This window comes from Sycon ciliatum, chromosome 9 (assembly GCF_964019385.1).
Source record: "Sycon ciliatum chromosome 9, ocSycCili1.1, whole genome shotgun sequence".
NCBI classification, from domain to species: Eukaryota; Metazoa; Porifera; class Calcarea; order Leucosolenida; family Sycettidae; genus Sycon; species Sycon ciliatum.
Window position 1 is genome coordinate 26971310 of NC_088651.1, and position 19331 is coordinate 26990640.

At 47.1% G+C, this 19331-nt stretch overlaps 1 protein-coding gene across 2 annotated transcripts in view; it reads left to right on the top strand.

Moving 5' to 3' along the window:
• Nucleotides 1-676: 676 nt before the first annotated feature.
• LOC135825194 (adhesion G protein-coupled receptor E1-like) overlaps nucleotides 677-19331 on the top strand; it is a 28519-nt gene continuing 9864 nt past the window's right edge. For both annotated transcript variants that reach the window (XM_065337925.1, XM_065337926.1), the window contains exons 1-2: nucleotides 677-959; nucleotides 5867-6085. In XM_065337925.1, coding sequence (XP_065193997.1) covers nucleotides 824-959; nucleotides 5867-6085 — 355 coding nt within the window. In that variant the 5' untranslated portion in view covers nucleotides 677-823. The remainder of the gene's footprint in view (nucleotides 960-5866; nucleotides 6086-19331) is intronic.

A 19331-nucleotide genomic window follows, 5' to 3' on the forward strand; every position in this document is an offset into this window, starting at 1 on the left:
AACAGAAAATTTGACTCTGAGATCGAGGAATCCGGCGATGTAACTAGACTAGAGACTTTGTTGAACCCAAGATGGGTTCAGGCATGGCCCAGTTCAGTAGATCTACGCTGTGTCCCACTCCCAGCACCACTTTCACACCTGGGCTAGTCACCGTCCTCGGACCGGCAGGCGGACTCCAGACTAGACATGCACTTGCACTGAGTCTGTGAGTCTGTGAGCGCATTACTAGCGCTGGGACTGGATCAAAAAATTCTCTGTACCCATATCGAACTTTTTTTACTGGTTCCCGGGCATCCCGGGAACCGCCCTATGTACGCCCCTGGTAACTACATGAACATGAACATGTTGTAGACTCGTAGATGTACTTGGAGTAGCACACATCACCTAGCAACTGCAAGAGTCCAAACACCACGGACATGCTCAACTGTGTACAGGCGTGAGTATACGTGATGTAGGACAAAGACTAAGTTGCTTTGTCAGCCATGGACTTGTTTATTGTGTGCCAGACTGTCAATGTCATGTTCTGGAACCAGACAGGTTGTCACTACTAGGGCGTGAGGTGACTCGCGATCGCCGTTCCAGGCACGGATTTGGAGCCGCCAAGGCCGCAATGTGCATATTCAAGCTTTACTCCGCTCAACGTATGAATGTACATGAACGGAAGTGAGTTAGAATATTAGGTGCTAAAAACGTTGACTGGCCCACAATTCTTGTTTCTCAACCAATTCCTCTCCAGTTGATCATCAGGTGTTCTCGAGTCCGATAGCTAACCCAGTAGTCTGATAGTGATACTGCGAACTACCCTCTGGTGTCAGGTGTAGCTATGCGCAGCCTACAGCTAGGCAGTATCATGGCATACCTACTACTGTATCTGGCTCCATTGCTGCTGCTGCTGGTGATGACGGTGAACTGTGGACAGGCTATGGCCTCACCAACACCAGTGGTGCCGGACGATGGCGGTAAGAAGTTTGATAACAGTCAAACACCACGTACGTTGTAGACGACGTACATGTACATTGTTATCTTGTGTGTGTGTAGACGTTTATGGCAATCAGCGGTGTGATGTGCATGAAACTCAATTCAATTTTATTATGACCGGTCAGAAACAGTTTTTTTAAAGAACTATCTAAACATTCAGATTGGTCGAGGCCGCTTGAATCAGAGTGCTCTATGAACTAATGTATAGAACAGTGATGACATAATGGATGCGGACGCCAGTGTGGCTGTGAATTCAACTTTCATATCGGTGATTATCATACAGCAGCATTCGGCATGCATCCAAGCGCGGCTGTGTGATGGTGGCCAAGACTTGAAGTTACAGCTCCACAGCATTTTGTCTCCATTGTATGTGTACATGTACATCTAATAATATGTACAATTCATACATGTACCAGCATTGCAGCCTAAGAGTATTGTATGATCTCTGTGCCAAAGCATAAAGTCATGCATCACCTGCTGTACTCACAGGGCTGGTCTGGTGACAGCTGTATGACAGGAACTTGTCAAACCAGCCAGACACAAAGTAGTATTTGCATGCAAGCAAGTAATGCATGTACAAGTACATACATAATTATAGTAGACTGTAGAAGAGAACAGAGAAAATCAGCTAGATCATTGTTGGATGAATAGCTACAAAACCCTGAAAATCTTGTCTCGATCTGACCAGCCGTTCAAGAGTTATGGCCGAAAATGTGCCCTTGCAAGGAAAGATTTTTTTGATTTTTTTTGTTGCACGCTGTCACTTTTTGGCAGCACTAGCACTGTATTTGAATCTGGGCAGACCGTCTTGTCGTATCATGGTCATGGAAACCCGAAAGTGTGCAGAATTTTGCTCCAAGTCCAAAAATCACGTTTTTTAGCCATGTATTGGGCTGCACAGCGGGGGCGGGGGGGGGGGGGGCTTCGCCCGCCGCCGTGCAGCAGGACTTTTGCCAGCACCCCCGTTACCAATGGTTACGTTGCAGATATGTGGCTTGATTATTGTAGTTGACGTTGAGTTAGTGACTTTGGCAAGTTTGAGTCGTGTCAAGAAGTCAGGTAGGATTCAGTACTAGGCAGTTGTGGAACGTGAGTGGTAGTCTTTGCCGATTTTTCGGGTATCCTGGATTTGGTGTGCAGCGCTGTGGAAATGGCTTGCTGTGGAGGCCCCAGCACTGTAAGTTTTATCAAAGGTACGACCTCGTAGCACGTGCTAAACAAAAACAAAACAAAAATTGACTTGGGTCTGTGGGAGTCTGTGAGAGAACGCCCACTCGTGCCGTTGTGACAAATTCCAGGGGCACGTTCAGGGGCCCTATCCCACCACCCATGGCTGCTTCTGGACTTCTTTTAGGTTTGGATCCCGCGGCGCAGGGACAGAATGGGCAAGAAAATGTGAAAAAATTGTAAATGCATTTTTTTGGCTCCTGGATGGCTCGCACACCGTGGCACTATGCCGGAATTTTGAGTTTTTCCGGCCTGGAAAGCCATTTCAGTGAGGCGCAAGAACTTTTAAATCATGTCCAGAGGACCAGGATAGTGGCAGGAGTGTGTAAAAAAATGTCACTCAAATCCATTGAGAGACACCAAAGTTACGGTCAATTGAATGCCATATGAAATTTATGGGTAAGCTGCCACCTTAATTAATTGAGGTGACATATCACCTAACAATTTCCTAAAAAATCGGATTTGTAAATTCATGGCGAACGCTAGATCAGTTGAAATAGCATGAATAGCTGCAAAATCTCTGAAAAATAAATTTGTCTCGATCTGACCAGCCGTTCAAGAGATATGGCCGAAAATGTGCCCTTGCAAGGAAAGATTTTTTGTTGCACGCTGTCATTTTTTGGCAGCACTGTATTGATTGTGAACAGACCGTGCGCAACTTGTCGTATCATGGAAACACGCGAAAGTGTGCAGAATTTTGCTCCAAGTCCAAAAAATCACGTCTTTTTAGCCATGTATGGGGCCACCTTAATGCACATAGCAAGGCTAAGGTAAACCTCAGACAACTGAGTCAGTTGTCTGAGGTTTACCTTAGCCTTGCTATACATGTATGAATGAAACGCAGCTTTGCAACTCTGATCTGGACTCTTGTCTATGTTCTCGTCTGCCTTTGTGGTATCACTCAAGGAATTCTGAGAATTCTCGCTTTTGTATATTGGACATGTACACAGATCCACCACTAGTTTACGTGGGTATCGTTTCACCTTTTGTAAAAATTGACAATAAGCCTTTGGAAAAAAAAGCAGCAAAAAGAAGAGTTTGAATTGAAATTCATCATAAATTTTGTTCTGTTCAGAAGCGAGTGTGTGGTAAAGGTGTTCGGCGGATTTTATTTTACCGAAAATGAGAGATGTAGCCAGACAACAGGTGTATCTTCGTGAACATTTCCCCAATTATCATCCAAAGTACATAATTTTTTTAAAGATTTTTGATGGTGAGCCAAGGGAAATATTTTAGCATGCAAAAGTGAGTGCACAAGTTGCGCGACCGATTCCGCCAACTTAGCCAGATTTTGAACAATCTGACGTACGTTTGTGCTAGATTATGCACGTCTGACTGTTCAAAATCTGTTTTAGCTGGTGGACTCGATAGCATACCTTGTGCCCACAGTTTTCTAAAGTGCATAAATATTGATCAAAACATGTATAATACTGAAATCATACCAACCTGACCAGCTGACATTATGAATTTGCAAATGGGAAAAAGATATTTCTCACCTAGGATTGTAATGTGTCTACTAGTGAAGGTTAGGATCGTAATCCTGGTAATATGACATAACAATGCAGGATGCACAGTTGTGTACTTTCATTTTGAAAACCAGTTCTCACTGTCCGGACTGGAGAACCATAACGCTGTAGTCAGCATAGTCCGATACAACCACGGGCTTCAAGAGGACAGAACATCAACTTGATGGTAACAAATTAAGAACATAAAAGTAAATGATCGTGTCCATTCCTGAATGGAACTCACGATGGCCCCAAGCACCCGATAAATCCGGCGGCAGGTGAAGCACCTGACGGTAGAGGTGAGGGGATACGTCTGACTGACACTGGAACAGGTGTTATCTTGATGATAGCTCACTCAATGTATATAATTATTACAGGGGCTTTGGACACGGTACGGTCACTACGGTATTGACCGTACCACTTTTTGCCCCAGGTACCCCGTGAATCATTAAAATACACTGATCTGGACTCTAATTTTCCAAAAATTTCCGCTCCGCCATCCCTCCCCCCATGAGAAAACCGTACTTCAGATGACTGACCGCACCACCCTAAAATACCTTCCGGCACCCCTGTATTAGTATACGCATTCCCGCGCTGAAGTGTAGCAGCAGTATGCTGCGTCCACAGCTTCCCTTATGCAGAATGGCTTGGGTGAGAGGAGAGGGGAGAGAAAGCAACAAGGCAACCAGCATCTATGACATAGGTCACAATAAGATGAAGAGAACCAACCTACATATGCATGATTGCACAAGAATGGAGACGACAAATGGCTATAATCATTGTGCCATAAAACCGGTACACAGGAGATCTGTCGACAATGTAACGAAACATAAAACTCAGTTACTCAATACAGGTTCCACTAAATTTCAAGAGAACAAAGTGGAACCTGTATCTGTTATAGATACAATAGTTTTATCAGAGCTAAGGAAAGTATGAATGCCTCAGACATCACCACGCAATATGACGGGAGCATATTAGCGCACGAAGAGACGAAGTTGTAGATCTGATGAGGCCTATCGTACCATTACTTCTGAAATCAGTACTTGGTTTTAATGTGTTTTTATCCGAAATCTTGATGAAAGCTCACCATTAAATTCCGAGTAGGACCGACGTACCTGTCTTATGTGGTTCAATCTTGGTTATATCCCAGCAATGCACGGCTACTAATACTTGGCAAAAACCTTGTGTAAAGTCTTGAATTTGATCCACTATTCCCGTTTCTTTCTCTCCTCTCTCCTTTCATTGAAGCCATTTAGCCTAAACTAAGCTGTGGCCGCGGCATACCGGTATTACACCCGGATATGCCTATACTTGAAGTATTGATTATACTCCCGTAGTCCCGTAGAAGGATGAGAGATGACTGCACACCATTTTTGGATGAGAGAAAACTCCACGCTTAGCCCTAGAGTGTGCAGACGCAGCCATGATGTCACAATGCACTGTGGGTTAAGTGTGTATTGTATTGTATTGTATTTTATTATTTTACTTGGGCATTCCCAACAGACCCTAAGGTCTTCTTACAGGGTGCCCAAGATGAATGAAATTGTTAAGTTCCTGGCGAAATGAATTGGGGATATGATTTGTGCGAAGGGATTCGGGAAGCGCATTAAAGCGGTCAGCACCAAGGAGTGAAATAGATCTGTATCCAGCTTGAGCTTGCACAATGGGTAAGGAAAGGGAATTATTGACTTGGCCGCGGGTTACTCTGTCTGTGTGAGCGCAGTCACGGCGTAGGGAGAACATGTCAGAGAGGAGTGAACTGCAGATATTGTGGATGCAACGGAACACGAAGAATATGGACTTAGTATGATATCTTTTGTCTAAGCTAATTATGTGGTATCGCTCAAGCAAGTATGATGTCCGCGTGAATGTGTCATGCTCAAATATGCATCTAAGTGCTCTCTTACTTATGCGTAGCAGCTGATCTCTCACATTGTCAGCGAGGCCGTGGACGTAGGCAGTGCTGGCGTACTCGAGCTTGCTCTGGACTACTGACAAGTAGAACTGCCTTCTGGCCTGGACAGCAAGGTTCCTCCTTCCACGTCGAAAAGCACCTAGTTTCTTTCCGATGTCTTCCCGTGAGGATGTGCCTACCGAATTTCCAAATGTTTGATCTGCAAATTTCATTTTCCAATATCCTGTCGCCTTCTCAATAGATTCACCAGCTGCGGTGGTCACTGAAGACACCAACTGCATGACGGAATGGCTACTGATTGCCAACTCCAGTCGCGCAAGAGCTCTCACCATTCCCAACACACCAGCGTCCATTCAAGCAATGTTAGATGAGAAGGTTGTCAAGCACCAAGAGCAATTCTTCTTAAGTCTGCTCTTGGGATACGCTCCGCAGCTTGCAGCAGACCTCAAACACTGCATCCGTAAGTAGACCTTGTTATTTCTGCACAATCTTAGGCTTCTGCCGTACGTAGAGTAAGTACAACTGGGTTTCAGTCACTCGGGTTGAACCTTTGAGTTGAACCTTGGTGTGAAAATTGTCACCTGCTGGCGCGGTGACCAGGTGACTGGTGTATGCAGCAGCACGTGACCGCTTGTTCGGCCATGTTCGATTGGGCATGAGGGCCAAGCGCTGCATTGCAGCCTTTTCGGACCAAAACCAGTCGACTCAGCGTCCAACAGACTACAACATATGGGCCAATCGTAGTCATCCGTGCTTTTATAAAAACGAAATGGCGCTTTTAGTGACATTTGCATACAAATCTCCATCTGGTGGGGCGCAGTCATCCAGTTTCGGTGGAAGTGCTCCAGTTTGATTGGGAATACAGGGGGAAGGGAGCGTCTCAGCTTCCTCGGACCAAGACCATTCAACTCAGCACCCCGAAGACTACATCTGGTGAAAATTTGATTTCAGGCTTACTTCCCCTTTAGGATGTTATACCCAATTAGGCCCATCATTCAAACAAACAAGTCAGCAATGAGGCATCTTTGGATTGAGGAGTGCTGGTTTCGAAAAAAACTGGTTTGAAGCTCAAAGTAGAGTTGCTGTTAGCTCAGAGTAGAGCTGCTTTTAGCTCAGAGTAGAGCTGCGGTTAGCTCAAAGTAGAGCTGCTGGTAGCTAAAAGTAGAGCTGCTGTTAACTCAAAGTAGAGCTGCGGTTAGCTCAAAGTAGAGCTTCGGTTAGCTCAAAGTAGAGCTGCTGTTAGCTTAAAGTAGAGCTGCCATTTGTAACAGGTTTAATCGAACTTGAAAAGAAGGAGACCTGGTTGAGCGTGCCTCAACCAGTTATATGCAAAAGGTGATTGTACACATGTGGCAATGGCGCCAATGAAGGTGCTAATAGACAGGCGTAAGATGCACGAGGTGCGAGGGAGTGTAAAGTTAAAGCGAACAGGGGAAAACTGTTACATCATCCCCCTCCTATGGAGAGGAAGGAGCATATAACCCAAATGTTCACGTGGAATAGAGTACAATAAGCGCAAACACGTGCGAGACGAAAAAAGGCTTCACACTGAAGTAACACAAGACGACTGAAACTCCATGCAAATAAAAGTGTAATAAGCTCAAAACAAGGTGAAAACTAGAAGTTCAACTGCAAAACTCAGCGGGCAGAAGCCAAGGTTTTGTACTTCTGAAGTGGAACAATGTCATTACCAGATTCATCCAACAAATAATGTTCAGGGTCCCAAGTGGCATCAGAGTAGCCTTGCCACTTGACTAGGTACTAAAGCTGATTCTGCCGGCGGCGGTGACTGAGAACGTTCTCCACCACATAGCGGGTATTACCATCAAGGTCCGTGATAGGCGGAGGCGTAGGCTGTCTCCTTTTTTTCATTTTTTTTTCACTAGAGCCACGTAAACCCGTCCTGTGTGAGCCATGAATAAGGGGAGTGGTGGCGTGGTCTGGGATGCTCTGCCGAACTTGGGTCTCGGCTTCATCACAACCAGGCGCGCCAATAGCAGAGAGAGAAAGAGAGAGAGAGAGAGAGACATAGAGAGAGAGAGAGAGAGAGAGATATCGGGGAGGGTTGGGGAGCAAGAGAACTAAAAAAGAGAACTAAATAAAGTATAATAATAAAAAATGAGAGAGAGAGAGAGGGAGAGAGAGAGGGAGAGAGAGAGAGAGAGAGCGAGCGGGGAGGGTTGGGCGCAAGAGAGGGGGAGAGAACTAAATATAGTATAATTATATAATGCGTAAGGGGTGCACATTCAGAACCAGAGAAAAGAGTAAGCAGGGCACGAGGCGTATGGCAATATGCAGCAGTGTGTGGGCAGATGTGCATACATCTTACAAAGTGTCAGTGGCCCAGTGCCATTGGTGGGCACGGAGGTGCTGGAAGACAGACACTTTGAAACTTTGCAGCCGTTTCCGGTCAGGTGGCTGGCTGAGGACGGCGGGTGGCAGGGCATTCCATACAGGGACAGCACAGGCGGGGAAAGCTCTACGGCAACTTTCCCGGCTATTGACAGGTAGCCCTGTCTCAAGCTGGTAGTTATGCATGTCGAGACGGACGAGAGAGAGACAAGTGGGTCGAACATGGGCTGGTCGGGGGGCTTGAGAGGGAGGCAAGAGCTGACGAAGTGGGCTGGTAGGATTGCAGCACAGTAGCTTGTAAATGTAGGTACATGCAGCTACCATGCGCCGGATAGACAGGCTTTGCAGCATTGCGCCGGGGCCAATCAAGTGGAGGGCTGAGCGTTGCGTCTGGTCAAGTCGCTGCAAGTGAAAATCTGCTGCGCCCATCCAGACCAATGGGCAGTACTCCATTACTGGGCGTACAAACCCACGGTACACTGTAGCTCGGCTGCGAGAATCCAGGAGCGGCGAGGCCTTCCGCAGGAGCCCGAGACGCTGGCGTGCTCTGATGGCGATGGTACGGAGGTGGTTGCGGTGGGAAAGTTGGCTGTCCAAGGTTACCCCAAGAAGCTTGAGGTTACTCTCTCCATTCAGGGGGACACCCGCAAACTGTACTGCTGGTAGGTCCCAGGCGGGGCGGTGATGGTCAATAGTCATGGCCTGGGACTTGGCTGGCTCGAACGCAATTCTCCAGCTGGTGCCCCAATTCAAAAGGGCATCCAGAGCATTTTGCAGGACTGTCGAGCTGTGGTCAATGGTATCCATGGTGGACAGGCACTGAAACAGCGTTGTGTCGTCGGCATAAGGGGCCAGATCCACACCTGGTGGAAGGTGGTCATCGGCATCGTTCGTATAGAGGAGGAACAGTGTCGGTCCCAACAAGCTACCTTGCGGAACACCGGCTGTGATGCGGTGTGGGCTGGACTACTGCCCACCAACGACAACACTCAGGCGCCTGTCCAGCAGGTAGTCCCCCAACCATGCAAGGAGCATGCCGGATACACCGTACTGCTGGGCTTTGTGGATCAGACCTGGTGGGAGACTCGATCGAACGCTCCAGCAATATCCACAGCAACACCCCGCACAGCTCCGCCCCCTGCAGCCATGGTACTCCAACGATGGTGTAGTAGGGTAAGGAGGTCCTGCGTTCCCAGGCCGGAGCGAAAGCCGTACTGGTTAGTGGTGAGGATGTGCCGGCGCTCAAGGAATCCCATAAGGCTACGATTGATGATAGCTTCCATGACCTTTGACAGTATTGGCAGCAGGGATATGGGTCGGTAGTTCTTTGTTGCGTACTTTGAACCCTTCTTGTGCACAGGTACAACTGAGGCAAGCTTCCACAGTGACGGTTTCCGGCCTTGGCGGAATGCTTTGCTGAAGAGCTGGGCCACAGGCCTGCACAGTTCCTCACAGCACTGCTTCAACACTTGTCCTGGTACACCATCCGAGCCAGTGGCTTTGGACGGGACAATCCTCCTCAGTTCACGGCATACCGTTCGTGGCCTAAAGTGGATGGTACTCAGACAAGCATCAGATCGCGGGCGTACATACGGGAGGTCGCTGGCATCAAGGTCATCACCAAGGCTGCATTTCGCTGAAAAGTAGCGGGCAAAGCTCTCTGCTTTGTCCTTACTGGTGGTTAGCTCCTCGCCGTTTTCCTCCTTGAGGGTAGGGATATCATGGCTACGCCCACATCCACCGGCACGCTTGACAGTGGACCACCATTCACAACTGGATAAACCACCCGCTGCGAGCCTTCGACGGATGGATGCTGCATGGGTATCTTCAGCTCCTACTAGGAATAGCGTTCTTCTAGTAGGCACGGAGTGCCGACACATTAAATACCGGTTGACAGCGGCTGGTATGAGACAACTTGAGCTTGTAGGCATTCGGGCCGACCACCTGGGTTATAGGAAAGGGGCCAAACCACTTGGGGCGTAATTTATGGGATGGTCGGTCCCGAGCTTCAGGAGTCAGAAGGAAATCCCGGTAGACCGTTACCGAATCTCCCACCTTCAGCTTTCCCTCGACCTTTGTCCGATCTGCATAGAAGGCCTGACGAGCTTGAGCTGCCACTAGCGCATCTTGTGAGATCTTGACCGCGTCTTGTCTTGCTTGCAACCAATCAGCTGAATCTCTGCCTTCGTGAATAGGGTTGAGGAAGTCGGGTGGCGCTCTGGGATTTAGACTTTAATTTAAGAAGAACGGTGTGTTTCCTGTAGATGACTGAGTGGCGCTGTTGATAGAAACCTCACAGAGATGTAGGAGCATATCCCAGTTATCTTGCTTATGATTTACAAAAGCCCTCAGCACATCCTCTACTATTCTGTTTACTCGTTCAGTTAGGCCATCTGTCTGTGGGTGATTGGCAGTACTAAATGCTAGTTTCGGTCCTAAGCGATCAAACAATTCCTGAAAAAATGCTGCAGTATATCTTGGATCACGATCACATACAATACTAGAACTCAAACCATGCAGTCGAAATACATGTTGAATATACAGATCAGCACTTCCTTTAGCGTCAATAGTAGAGGAAGTAGGTGCTAAATGTACACACTTTGTCAAGCGGTCTACAAATACATAATTATATAGCATCATGACCTGTATCGGTCCTAGGCAAACCCATGATAAAATCCATCGAGATATCCGCCCACGGCTGACTGGGCACTGGTAAATTCAGCAAGAGACCAGTTTTTAGCTGGCCGCCTTTAACTCGTTGGCAGACGTCACTTGACTTGACAAACGCCTTTACATCCAGTCCCATTCCGGGCCAATAGAAATATCTAGCGAGTCTCAAATAGGTGCGATCTCGACCGGGATGCCCCGCAGTCACACAGTCATGGTATTCTTGAAGCAGGGCGAGTCGGAGTTTGCTACTCTTTGGAATGCATAACCTGTTCTGTGGTGAAGATCTGAGATAAAGATAACCGGGTGTTTCATTTAGAAGGTAACGGTCGTGCAGATTGTCATGGCTTGAATTTTTCAGTCTCCTGATAATGTGAGCAAGATCCTTGTCGCAAATGTAACCGCTGACAATTAACTGCCCTATGTCTGGATTAATCTCTAGGGTATGCTCTATGGCATTCAACTGAATGTTAGGAGGATAGGATGACCCGCCTCTTTCAGAATCACTGAACAGATCTGGACGGCGTGGAAACGGATCAGCAATGTTTTTCTTTCCTGGTTTGTGAAAGACCGTAAAGTCATAGTCAGCTAAAAACTCTACCCATCTTGCCTCACGCTTGGTGAGAGTCGGTTTGGTTCGTAAATAGACAACACCCATATTATCAACTGCTACAAGAGCAGGAGCGAAATACTCACACAATTTTTATGTTATATCGAGAGAATCAAGAATATCTCGCTCCCTAGTCATGGCAGCAAGAAACACTCATAAAAGTTGAAAAAGGTGAAAAATTCTAATAGAAGCAAGTTATGTACACTTTCGTTTAGTACATAAACCCCGTTAATACATAACATTTGTCAAGTCCCAGAGATTATGTATTAAAGAGGGACGACCTGTAGTAGTTATTAAGCTTCCGCCATGCATTTATCAGCATTACTCGACTCCATAAATAGGAGATTGCTTCATGAGCTCAGCTAGTACAAAACTGACGTCGAATCAAGCAAATAAGTTCCCTTGTCATGTCAAGTATGTGCCACAAGCTAATCGATGTAACTTACCAACAAGCTATGCCAGACATTTCTCGCTCCACAGATACTGGCATACACAGAGACATAGACAGCAATAGCGACAACATACACAGTGAAGGGTAGTTGGCCGCAGCCAGATGTGAACCGGATAACGAGTGAGGTATGGAAGCAAGGACTGAGAACAGAGTGTCTCAGATAGAATAGGCGTGCCAGTGGATAGCAGAAATAGGCCATGATGCAGAACCAATTGGGACCATCAGATTAATTTTCCTGGACCGAGCCAGCCGGGAAAAACCCTCGCGCCTACGGACGCAGTTGTGAGGGAAAAAACCGGGTGTATATTATTATTATTATTATTATTATTATTAAGAGAGCATGTCTGAGAAAACCAGAACATATGTGCAAGTCGATCTCTCAGATTTCGCTCAAATTTTGCAGGTAGGTTTGCTTTGGGGTGTAGATCGACATTCCAAAGCCCGCACAAAATCTTTTGAAGGGAACCATGAAATTGGTATACCCCTCAATATTGGCCCAATATTGGCACGATTTATGGGTCAACAAACGAGCCACTGCACAGCGTGCAAGAACAAGCTACGAACAAAACTCCATCAAGCCATCATTACCTCACCTTACAAGAGTTCTTGGGGCAGCACCACTTAGCCACGCCAGCATCCCAGAAGACGAGGGAAATCATCCCTTGACGCCACAAAAGATCGTCTTGAAAATAGCCAAATTACAAGCGCTGATAAAACAGCGAGCTACGTCCTCAATTAGCAAACACTTTACACCGGCAGATAGTAGAACACCTCTTCTAGCACTGAGGACATGTCCCCCATCATCCTTTTGGGGTTTTCTTGAAATAAACAATTTTGAATTTTTCCACTCGACCATTCTGAAATACGTCCAAACTCATACCTGCGCAGGAAAGCTCGCCCCTCCGCGACGTCTGGTCAGCAATTTCTACTCCAACACCACTCCCAACGCTGCAGAACAAAGTGTATTGTTGACTCTGACAAGGAAAAGCAGCGGTGATCACTTGTCACTCCAAACGACAAGCTTCTCCTTGCGCCACCAACATTTTTCGTTGCAACAGTTGATGCAAAAGTGACTGAATTTTTGTGTGTAGTTTTTGGATTTTACTGCAAGAGGAATGAAGAAATCACGTGGATCGTGACGTAGAATAATGCTTTCTGGTACACGACACAATGCACACGATCACGATCGTTCCTGAGGCGCTATTCGAAACGGACCATGAGGGAGGAGGTAAGATGCATTATATTTCTTGCATGCTCTGCTCAGAACATGCAGAAACTATCGTTATAACGCTAGCAGTATTGCATTGGCAAGAATTCTTGGAGATATTTCCTCTTGCAGTAAGAACAGGGATGCATTTTTTCACACTAACCTCGCTCATCCCGAACATGGTTCAACAGGAACTACGGCTGGTTTACATGCTCATGATCCACGTAGATCTGCAACAGCAAGGAATGAGCGTGGTCCATGCCATCAAGGTCGCTTGGAGTTGACCAGCGCGCGGCCAACACTGGTTCCATGAGGTATGTGGCGCGCCCACAGGGCAGATTTCTTACGTCATGAACAACGTGATTTGACCCTACTCGCCATAGTCTCTGTGCTGCATGTTGAGGGAAAGTCCCAGCTGGAAGGCCTACAACACGACATGCGTGCTCTTGAGCTGGACATCAAGATGCACTTGATCCGATCCAGATCAACGGGTGATCCATGTAGTGCAGGAGCGCTTGATCTAGGTGACTCGGAACAACTGCTGAACCGTGATCTACGAGACCTGGCATTCTTGTGTCACGAGGCACGTGATTTCATCATTCCTCTTGCAGTAAAATCCAAAAACTACACGCAAAAATTCAGTCACTTTTGCATCAACTGTTGCAACGAAAAATGTTGGTGGCGCAAGGAGAAGCTTGTCGTTTGGAGTGACAAGTGATCACCGCTGCTTTTCCTTGTCAGAGTCAACAATACACTTTGTTCTGCAGCGTTGGGAGTGGTGTTGGAGTAGAAATTGCTGACTAGACGTCGCGGAGGGGCGAGCTTTCCTGCGCAGGTATGAGTTTGGACGTATTTCAGAATGGTCGAGTGGAAAAATTCAAAATTGTTTATTTCAAGAAAACCCCAAAAGGATGATGGGGGACATGTCCTCAGTGCTAGAAGAGGTGTTCTACTATCTGCCGGTGTATAGTGTTTGCTAATTGAGGACGTAGCTCGCTGTTTTATCAGCGCTTGTAACTTGGCTATTTTCAAGACGATCCTTTGTGGCGTCAAGGGATGATTTCCCTCGTCTTCTGGGATGCTGGCGTGGCTAAGTGGTGCTGCCCCAAGAACTCTTCTAAGGTGAGGTAATGATGGCTTGATGGAGTTTTGTTCGTAGCTTGTTCTTGTACGCTGTGCCGTGGCTCGTTTGTAGACCCATAAATCGTGCCAATATTGGGCCAATATTGAGGGGCATGCCAATTTCATGGTTCCCTTCAAAAGATTTTGCGCGGGCTTTGGAATGTCGATCTACACCCCAAAGCAAACCTACCTGCAAAATTTGAGCGAAATCTGAGAGATCGACTTGCACATATGTTCTGGTTTTCTCAGACATGCTCTCTTAAGTAGTGGTTGCGACTTCGGCGATGATTTGTAAGAAAGGTTTGCTCCCCACACCAGCTAGTACAGTTTGGAGGTGACAGCGTTGCGAATGACCGAGGGTCCTCGACGTCTGTCTCACCGTCCAGGAGCGACAATGACTCACGCTGCTATCTGGTGTTCACGAGGTGTTTATCGCGCTGGAAGCGGAGCGTCTCTGTAAGTTTGTATCCCTGGTGATGTTTGTGCCTGGAGAGCACTATATAAGTGGTGCTCTTCAGGCACAATCTTCCTCAGCCTCCTCAAGCTCAACTGATGAGGGGTGAATTCCCCGAAACACTGTGTATTGAGCAGGGAGTGGTGCTTTCTTGCAGGTTTGCCGAGTCGAAGGTTCGATGGACTTCTCGTGTGCTCTGGATGGCAGTCGTGAGTCAGTCAAGTGTCAAGTAAAGTCGGCGGAATAGCGCGAGCTCCGGTGTGGGGAGCAAACCATTTCTTACAAATCATCGCCGAAGTCGCAACCACTACTTCGTATTATTATTATTATTATTATTATTTCACCGTCCAATGGCAGAAGCCAATGCAAAGGAGGGGGCGTTAGCCAGCCATGGCAAGAGAAGAAAAAAGAAGAAAGAATGAAGGAAAAAAGATGATAATCGGAAGAAAATAATGCATCAGCGGGGTGAAATGTATCACTATGTTGACCATGGTGGAGAGCGGCGAGATAAGCTAGCAAAAGAGGCAAGTGAGCCTACAACGTGGCATGACATTTAACATGGTCTATGAACTGTCTAATATTGGATATTGTCTTCATTTCCATGGGCAGCTTGAGCCAATACGAGTATGCAGAGAAGATAGGAGATTTGGTAAACATAGTTGACAAAGCTCTGGGAAGTACTATTTATTTATTTATTATTATGAAATGACCCAAAGGCAATGTGCCTATCGAGGGGTTCATTTGATTGAAAGAACAGTAGATGTAGATGTATGCACAAAGAGAAGTAGGGATTGATGAGGAGAGAAATGGGGAAAATCAACTGCAAGGTGGCGGAATTCCGTTGATTGCATAAGCATAGTCAGCTGTAAATTTCCTGAGGGCAGCTTTGAACTTATAGCTATGCCATTGCGAGTGTCCCGTGCGAAAGTAAACCAATTATACTTGGTGAGATGTTCAGAGACAATGTTCAGTTTAATACGATGGACCAGAATGCATGACTGTCTCTGCGACAGGATAGAGATGGGGCTGGTGGAGGCCAAACTATATAGCTCAGTAGAGGGGAAAAGAGTGGGTTTACGAAAAATAATTTTCAACACACGTTTATGATGTATTTCTAGTGTCTGTACAGCAGATTTACTAAGCAGGGAATGCCAAGCAGTGGCGCCGTACAGAAAGATAGGAAGGAGGTAGCATTTATAGAAGAGACGAATGCATTCGGGAGACAAGTGGGAGCAGTGAGACATCAGGCAACCTACAGATTTGCTAACTTTGTTGCATACAAAATCTACGTGAGAATTCCAGGACAATTGCGAGTCAAATACAACACCCAAATGCCTGTGCGTATCTACAATAGTAATATTAATAGCCGAATCAAGTCCGGGAAGGGTAAATGTAGGAGGGTGGTCTATTTGAGGGAGAAAGACTATTTCTGTTTTCAAGATATTGGGTTTCAGACGCCATGACAACATCCATTCATGAACAACATTGATTCCAGTCTGAAGCTTCGTACACAGGTTTGCAATGTCAGCGTCAAACTGAATGAGGGCTGTGTCATCAGCAAATAGTGACAAACCATCTATACAGTCAGGTAGATCGTTTATACACAACAAGAATAGTAGAGGCCCCAGTATAGATCCCTGGGGGACTCCCGACTTCACAGGCAGTGGGTCTGAGAGTACCCCTTCGACTGACACTGATTGCGTTCTATCTGTTAGGTAGTCCGTAATCCACGCCAGAGACGCTCCGGAAACATTGTACATCGCAGATAATTTAGCTAGGAGTCCACGGAACCATACTGTGTCAAACGCCTTGGCTAGGTCTAAAAAACACATGCCAACATGTTGGTGGTCATGACGAAGGGCCACAATGTCCTGCACAAGGCGTGTCAGCTGCATGGTGGTTGAGTCTCCTCGTTGAAAACCAGATTGGACTGGGGCAAGGGCCGGCGACACATGAGCATAAAGCGTATCAAAGAATAATCGCTCACATAGTTTCGATACACAGGACAACAAGGAGATAGGACGGTAATTGCTGGCTTGTGACTTGGAGCCTTTGCTCTTGTAAACCGGAACAACCTTCGCGAGTTTCCATGCTGCTGGAAATTTACCCGTCGAAAAGGACACATTAAAAATACGGCAGAGGGGGTACGAAATCGACGGGGCAAGTTTCTTCAGGACATCATTCGTAATGGTGTCCAAGCCAGGACTGCGGCGAGACTTTAGTCGGGCGATAGCCTTTCTAACATCCGAAGTTGTGGTGATGACCTGAACAAATGTTTCATGAAGTTGGCTGTGGGCACGAAGAGCTGGAAGTGATAACGATGGATCGTCCGGCACAGCAACGGAGGCGAACTGCTGGTTGAGGACTGTAGCCTTGTCGAAACTGCCAGAAACTGGATGACCGCCTTCATCAATGAGGTGAGGAAGGCCACGATCCTGCTGACGATTCCGCTGAGAACGAACAAACTGGTACATGTTAAGGTTACCTGACGCCATGCTGGCCTGTATAGATGCCAAATAGTCACGGTGAAGAGATCGAGATAAGTTTCATACTCTGTTACGCTGAACTTTGAAGGCAGACTGGTTAGCTGGGGTTGGGAACTTCCTATATCGGCTGTAGAGTTCGTACTTCAACTTGATGGCAAGTACTAAATCTCGATTAACCCACGGAGGATATTTCCTAGATACAGCTCGCTGGGTGGAGGAAGAGATTTTCCAATAAGGCGACAGGTAGTGGGAAAATGCATCATTCAAGGAAGAGGAGAATCTGGCTAATGCGTCGTCGACATCTGGTGTGTCCATGAGATCATACCAGATGAGCGAGGAAAGGTACATATTTACTGCTACCCAGACAGAAGGTGGCACTTGCGCAAAATTGCATGGAGTGGCTGGGGAACTACGGGCAGGATAGCATGGTACTTCCTTTGCAGGCATTCGGGTTACAGTTCTGTAGAAAAGGGTGGTAGCTACCTGTGAATGGTCGGACGCACCAAGCGTCGTCGACAGAGAATACTGATTGAGGACGATTGGTAGCGAGCAAGTCTAGGCACGACAGGGGTCCGTTAGGAGAGGTGTGAGTGGGAAAATCTACCAGCTGGGAGAGACTGAAGCTGGAGAATATATGCGAAAGTTCCTTTCCAGCGCGTGATGTAGCGTCACCGCTCCACCAGTCAGAGTTGTGAGCATTGTAGTCACCAGTGAGGAATATATCAACGGATGAGAGGTCTACAGCCCGTAGGGTATCCGTCATCATGTCACAAAATGAGGTAAGTTCAGGTAGGGATTGCGAAGGAGGGCGATACTGACAGCCAATGAGTATAGGATTAGCACCCAGGTCTGCAGGAAGTCCAAGCTCAACCCATATGTTTTCGCATTGGGGAGAATCAAGGTCTGAGCGCTGGGCTGCATGCAAAAATGTCCCATCTCGTACAAGGATGGCAACACCACCATAACCTCGGAACTGGGCCCTTTGGTTCGCTGGTATTGGCCTATCTCGACGGAAGCACGTATAACCGGGTACACTGAGCATATGTATCTGGCAGAGCCAGGTTTCTGTCAGACATAGGATAGTCGGTGTGTTGGATCGACACAATGCATGGAGTTCAGGGATTTTGTTCGACACGGAGCGACAATTAATCGTAACAATAGTGATGTTATGTTGAGTCTTAGGAAAATATGGGAAGGCCTGGGCGCTCAGCGGTGCGGAAGCCATCATTCTGACGACGTGGAGGTTTTACCTGGTTTGTTCGTATTTGAATCTGCAAACCGCCACTTTCTTACGGTGTGCTGGATAGTTGCAGGCCAGAATCCGTCACCCAGTACCTTTTCCGTAGCTGAGGCTGGGAATGTCACTCTGGCGTAAGCTGTTCCGAAGGTGCGGGATTCCAAGATGGTGCAGTTGAGCACATCCACTGCACGCTCTTGACACCAATCCTTGATGGAGTCGGCACTGCAGCCCATGTGGACGTTTCCTACATAGAATTTCGCTTTGTCCACCTTTTCGACACCTGTCAGGACTACAGGGTTTGTTTCGACCGTGGGCATAGGCTTGACGTACCGAGATGTGACCCGACGTCGTACAACATCGACCCAAGAGCTCTGTCCATCTGATTTGTTGCGGGAACTGCTGTCCGTAGTGACGTGACCGTTGCCAGCAGGTCTAGGTGCTGCACGAGTAGTGTCGCTGGACTGGGAAGCGGCACGTGGTTGCGAGTGCATACCGGTAGTACGGTCATTTGAACTTGAGCGTGCATGCTGCGATGTGGAGGTGTGCTGTGATTGCGGTGCAGTGGTGATGGATGTGTCAGTTTCATACAGGGAGGGCTCTACGGTAACTTCGTTAGCACTTGTGCGACGGTTGTGGGTGTCATTGGCAGTTTGAGAAAGTGCGCCTGTAGTGAAGTTCCTCAGCTCTAGTACTTCCAATTTTAGGCTGGAAACCTCATCCCGAAGTGAAGAAACAATGGCATTATCATGCTTCGCTTGCTCAAGTTGCTCTCTTAGCTCTATCACTACACATACAAGCTCGTTTAGAGACTTCAGACTACTACTAGTACTGACCTCATTGGCCTTGATCGGGGTTACACCCACACCAGCTTGTCTTAGGGAAACCACAAGATCAACTCGGCTCTTTGACTCGGCTCCGTCAATAGGATGTTGTTTGGCGAGATGCCGCAGCTCTTCGAAAGTCAGCAAGGCGAGGTCGATGTCCATATTCAATGCCATATTCCTAGTGTGTCCAGATCAAGTTCTCTGCCACAGGGACCTAAAGTAAGCGGAGCTTAAAAACTTGCAACATGACCTTACCTATTTAAAATCAATATATCCCCAATGGTGATTAGGCA